The 5574-nt window shown below is 37.1% G+C and overlaps 1 protein-coding gene across 4 annotated transcripts; it reads right to left on the bottom strand.

Moving 5' to 3' along the window:
* Positions 1-83: 83 nt before the first annotated feature.
* Positions 84-4369, bottom strand: LOC112965504 (carboxymethylenebutenolidase homolog). 4 transcript variants are annotated; one of them, XM_026064515.1, is made up of 4 exons: positions 4283-4369; positions 3598-3618; positions 1543-1765; positions 84-797 (listed from the first exon to the last, which is right to left on the bottom strand). In XM_026064515.1, exons 3-4 carry the CDS (start codon positions 1755-1757, stop codon positions 479-481), a joined length of 534 nt encoding a protein of 177 aa, XP_025920300.1. In that variant the 5' UTR covers positions 1758-1765; positions 3598-3618; positions 4283-4369; the 3' UTR covers positions 84-478. The 4 variants fall into 4 exon arrangements, with proteins under 4 accessions (XP_025920300.1, XP_025920298.1, XP_025920301.1 ...); XM_026064513.1 differs by lacking the exon at positions 3598-3618 and having other exon boundaries at positions 4283-4340; XM_026064516.1 differs by lacking the exons at positions 3598-3618; positions 4283-4369 and adding an exon at positions 4229-4251.
* Between the last annotated feature and the right edge of the window lie 1205 nt (positions 4370-5574).

Raw genomic sequence — 5574 nt, 5'->3', positions numbered from 1 at the left:
CAATGTGCTCTAGGTGACCCTGCTTGAGCAGGGGGGTTGGACTAGATGATCTCCAGAGGTCCCTTCCAACCTCAGCGATTCTGTGATTCTGTGAAATCAAGCACTACATGAAACTGTGGAAGCAAATTTTGAATACATTGAACCMAAATCGGCAGCGAAATAATTATGTAACTTAGGCTACATGTCCAATACAAATGGTAAAAATGCAGCTAGAAGAGTGGCAAAGCAGTGTGCTTTGAACCAGCTGGGCTCTGATGGAGGGCAGGACTGACAAGCCCTATTGAAATGGTGTTTCGTGACTATGTTTTTCATTCTAACTGTTCTGGATGGAAGTTGCACCTGCCTTCAGGAACTGGCTCAAATTGAAGTGCAAGGAGTCTGCTGCATCTTCTAGCCTCAGCCAGTTTTTTCGTTTGAGTCATTCATCTCACTTCTACTCTCTGCAGAGAGTATTTGTGTCTGTAAATAACAGTCACTTTTATACTTGTTCAAAGTTTCTGCTTTTCTCCAAAGAGCGCCCTTCACATAACCATAAGCTTGACGCATGAACTGCATCAAATTCTTGTTTGTGGACACCCCGCTGCATTTGACCCATTAATAATTTAGGACCTGATCCTGCATCTTTATTGAGGCAAAAATTCCTACTAAAGAAGCATGCCCACATGTTGGGCAATGAATAACAGATGTACTTGTCTATTTTGCTGGCATCTCGAGTTTTCCGCCAGTCATCGAAAGAAGCCCAGTCATTAGAAGGTTTCCAAGCTTCTTGTCCCACAAAAAAGTCTGGGCAGATGGCTCTGCAGGAAAAATTAAAACACTTTAAGCCCATGAAATAACACTGCTAAAGGATTAAAGGGAAGTCTGTGTGTTCTACACAATAAATTCATTTTGTTTGATACACGCAGAATTTAATCCACAGCAATGTATTATACAAGAGACCTTCATTATTTTTCTACATCTAATAAGGAGAGTTAGTCTAATTTCCAGATATGTTTTCCAGATTTGTTAATTGCAATTAAAAAATCCTTAGCAGTTTCTTACCAAATTCCCGCCAAAATCTGCAATTTGCATGTTACATACATTTGGGCTAAAATGTATTACCCGGTAATACTGGAAAGAGTATGTCTGATACGCTTTTCACCTATTTGACAACATATTTCTTTCACTGGCATGTGCTGGTACACTTTACCTTTGTGGAATTTGTTTCAGCTTTTCTGGAATTTTTATCATAACAATAAATGCCAAGCAAGGAAGGAGGAAGCAGGCTGTTTAAAGCTAGTGAAGGTATTCCAATAACCCCATTAAAGCTGGAAAATCAGACTTTTCTCTGTTTCTCCTCTTTCATTCTGTACTTGGCTACTATCTAGTTATTGTAGGAATAGTAAACAATGTTAGATTTCTTATGTTGTTTTAATAAATAGGATACTCCTTAGAAAAACCCTGTAAAATTGTCCATATTTGTATTGCTTAGATAGAAAGGAAATAGTTGGCTAGACAACTTTCTTATTAAAACAACACTTTCAAAACAATAGGATTTCTTACATATATCCATTAGCTGTGAGCATATCAGCCATGTATCTGGTGTTTGGGAGTTGCCATCCAAATATATCATGAATCACAATCACAGCTTTGTCCGATTTGCCAGATGGTTTGCAAACATACGCCTTGATGTGCTCGACTTGTACTTCCTGCCCACATCCCTCATAGTCAAACCTGTCTCCAATATCGCACGGGCAGGGTTTGGCTTCATTTGCCATGTGTGATACTAATGTGGAAAGAACAAAAAAAATATTCAGCGGTGAATATTCCAGCGCAGCGTACTGAAAGAGGTCAAAATACAGTGCTATCATAAAATATTGACTCTTTGAATCATTACAGTAACATTGTGAACATAGTGATTTTCGTGAGATCTGAAATGTGACAGTTGTCAAACAGCACATTGGTTTGATTTTCTATAAATAATAATTTTGTTAGAGTTACTTATGTTATAGACTCTTTGGACGAAAAGCCTAACTCAGAGGGGACCTGGTCTATAACTAGGACTTCTGTGGTCTACATAAATACAGTAACAAAAAGTTACAGTTACAATAAAGTAAACTAACTAGCCAGACAACCATCAGAAACTTATTTAGATGGTGATGAAGCCAGTTCTTTTACTCTTCATCATGTATATGTGCTTGTCAGGAATGTATAACATACTTGAGTATAGACTGTAAAGGCTTAATACAGGACTCAACATTTTGAGAAAAAAAAGCAATTTCTGTGGACAAAGATATAATTACATTTAAATTAAACATGTGATATTTTTCACTAGAGACTTAAATCATTCCATAGCAAATCTTTTCAGTGTCAAGAAATGTATTTTCTAAACCAGCCTTAGTCTCAGATGTCCAGATTTTGGAGGAATATACTAAGGAAAGGTGCTAATAAAAATATACTTGCCAGTGAAAGGCACAGGATAAAATCATATTTATTTAATAACAAATATGAAACACATTCAAACTCCAAGATAAGAAGAAAAAAAGAAAAAAACTGAATGCGAGCAAAAATTCCTTAAGCTGAGCCAAACATTTTATGAACAAGTTGACAGTAAGGTATGGTTAAATTTTTACAAACTATTGCATAAGTCAAGGTAAACAAGTTAGCCACAAAGGTTAAAAATGCCAGTAGATACTGACACAAGTTTATGTAGCTACTTGGTCTCAAGTTAATGATTGTAAACCACTGTTAATGATCATATGCCATTAGTCTTGGATTAACTGACTGGGTAAACTGAGTTCATATTGCTGCAAAATGACTCAAATAATATATGTGAATATGTGCCAAGTAGCTCCAAATTATTCAAGGATGTGGAGAGAATTTAGCCAAAACTTCACCTAACCTCTCCACGGACCAATTGCAAAGGTCTGTGAGCACTGTCTAAGAAAACGGCATGGTGCAGAAATGGAGGTGTACAAACTTGACCACCCCAAATATCCTCACGGACAGAAAGGGGAGAAACAGGCCGCTGTTACTTAAACACTTGTGGCGCTAAAGGGGCAGCTCTAGGAAAATAAAGAAACAGAAACCCTATAGACAGAAGATTTGCACAGATTTCTAGGGACCAAGATGTTCTGCGTTTACCGACTCTTAATTTCAGACTATCACAAGCAGCGTTGGCAGGGCTACACTTGCAGAACTTACGAGATTTCATCCTCCCCAGATCAACTCAAGACAAGCTGTATTTTATTTGATACATAAGCTGTGTTAACCTTGGACACACGTTTATACTAATCCTCCACACTTTCTTAAATAAGCCATGCCCACCCATAGCTGGCGTTTTTTCACATGTTATGGTCTCAGATATAAGACTGATAATTTAAAATACACCTATCAGGAAAAATGAATTAACAGACAGGCATATAAGACAAATACAGTTTAAATATATAACAGAAAAGAGTTGGTAACTAATTTTTGCTTAACTAATTTTTGCTTCTCTTTCCACAAATTATTTCCTTTTGATTAGACTAAAATTCAGAAAATATAACAAAAAGAGCAACTGAATATTAAAGAAACTTAAACTTCAGAACTCAAGAAACACAAGCGCAATGCCCTTACCAGTGAGTATGTCCTTAAAGGCTGTAATTGTAAACATTGTGCATTAAGTTATCTGATAAAATTTAAAGCAAAGTTTAAAATAAGAAATACATAAAGATACAGCTCAGGAAAAGAGTTCCAGACACAAGCCTGCAGGGGATTGCACAGACTTACAAGCCATATAGACTTGTAAGCTTTGCATGCACTATATGCAAATAATATATATTGTTTTCTATTTTAAGATCCCATTGAAATATCTTTTAAGAATTAATTACATATAGCAAAGTTGTTGTTTCAGGAGAAGCTCTAAACCCACAGCCATCACCCCACGTTTTGTGTTCCACCATCTCCACATGCAAGCACTTGAGCGTTTGAAGGCCAAACAGTAACTTCAGTTTTGAGAAACTTGAACCTAATAATGGATAAATAAATTTAAAAAAACCACTCTGTGTGGCTCTTTCGCTTTCAGCAGACTTTCAGCATGAGAGGTCTTCCTTACCTTGGGAGGGAAACCAAAAAGGTTTTGAACAGTCATCTCTAAGAATTAGGAAGGAAAGTAATGCCCTGCTGGCTTTTAAATGAGCATGTACCCTTTAACAAGGCATGGAGATAAAGGTCCCCAAAATATGCTGCATCAGGCTTCAGTACGCACTTGCTTTACATTTCTCATGAAGAAAAGCCGTTAAAGCCAAGAAAACGTGCATACCTGTCGCGAGCTAGCAGGACTGTGCCCCAGGAGCCCAGCAGGGACGGCTACCCCGAATGCGACCAGCGATCCGATTGGTCGCCAGAGAAAGTGCTAAGTCATAAAATGCAATGGGTGAGCGCAGGGATCATGTTTCTTCTAGTAACACTTACGTAAGCTACTGCCTTTATCTTCGCCTGTCACAGAGCCACAGAGTTCAGGTTCTTCCTTTTAAAGTCTGTAGTTTTCTTGCAATTGTACGAAGAACGTGTTCGTGTGGAGTAATACTATATCTGAACATGAAACATGCTTTGTAACTTGTACAAAACAGCATCAAGCATTGGAGATCCTGCTTTTGTAATTTAGGGCCGTGTTCACTTAACTGAGCAATCCGTTTAGACAAAACTCTTTGAAAAACAGTGTGCCTGTGTGTTTAAAGGTAGTGTCGCTTTTAAACATTATGTTGGCATTTCTCTCGACTGCTTGTGCATTTTAAAGTGATGGCCAGGGTGAGGCAGTGGAAGGGAGCATGCTGACATTGCAAGGCTCTCTGTAAGACAGAGTTTATACAGCACAGGAAAAATTTTTCCTCCTTCAGAGTGACAATAAATAAAATGTAAACAGGTAACGATTTTGTAGATTGCTCTACAAAATGTTAGAAATCCTGATATGCTTCTATCCTATCACAGGACATTTTATCCATCAAAAAAAGTGCCTTGGGTTTCTTATCTCCTTTCAAATTAAAGTGACTGGCTGATTTATTTTTTTTATTCCTCCTATTCTTCTTTCTGATTTTCTTTTTATTGGATTACAGGGGTTATTCCTTAAGAGCTTTATCTAAGGACATTAGCTATCCAAATTCCTTGTTTCCTCAGAGGGACATCTGAAAAACAGCACTAAATGCACAGGCTGTGCTACCACACTTTTTCTCTCAGGAAAGTGAACAGCCTTACAATTTAGTCCTCATATGTAAGCTCATTTCCCATACTCTAAGTAACTTCATCAATATTATTCATTTACAATTCCTAATGTAGTTGAATAAATGAACCAAAAAAGAGCCCACTAAAGAATTCCAAAGTGAAGTCACAAAGGTCAAAAATGAATCTTTTTTTTTTTGCTCCCACTTGTATCGTATTTTACAAAGAACAGTTTATACCACATAGGGTGTTTAGATCCTCCATAACGACTTCAAAGAACAGTAGTAAAATAAATACTAGAAAATTAGCACTTTAAATCCTTCCTAGAAACAAGAAATTATTGCAATATATACAATACATACAATATATTTTTCTTCTCTGGAGTTGTCTAGCTGC

This window comes from Apteryx rowi, unplaced genomic scaffold, assembly GCF_003343035.1.
Source record: "Apteryx rowi isolate R43461 unplaced genomic scaffold, aptRow1 scaffold_2190, whole genome shotgun sequence".
Lineage (NCBI taxonomy): Eukaryota > Metazoa > Chordata > Aves > Apterygiformes > Apterygidae > Apteryx > Apteryx rowi.
This window is presented reverse-complemented; position numbering and strand designations above follow the sequence as displayed.

Bases quoted from the DNA above. Each gene is read 5' to 3' on its own strand.
- LOC112965504 (XM_026064515.1), bottom strand. From the start codon at position 1,757: ATGGCAAATGAAGCCAAACCCTGCCCGTGCGATATTGGAGACAGGTTT. The intron at 798-1,542 runs GTAAGAAATCCT...TTTTTCCTGCAG, and splicing joins CTCACAGCTAATGGATATAT to AGCCATCTGCCCAGACTTTT.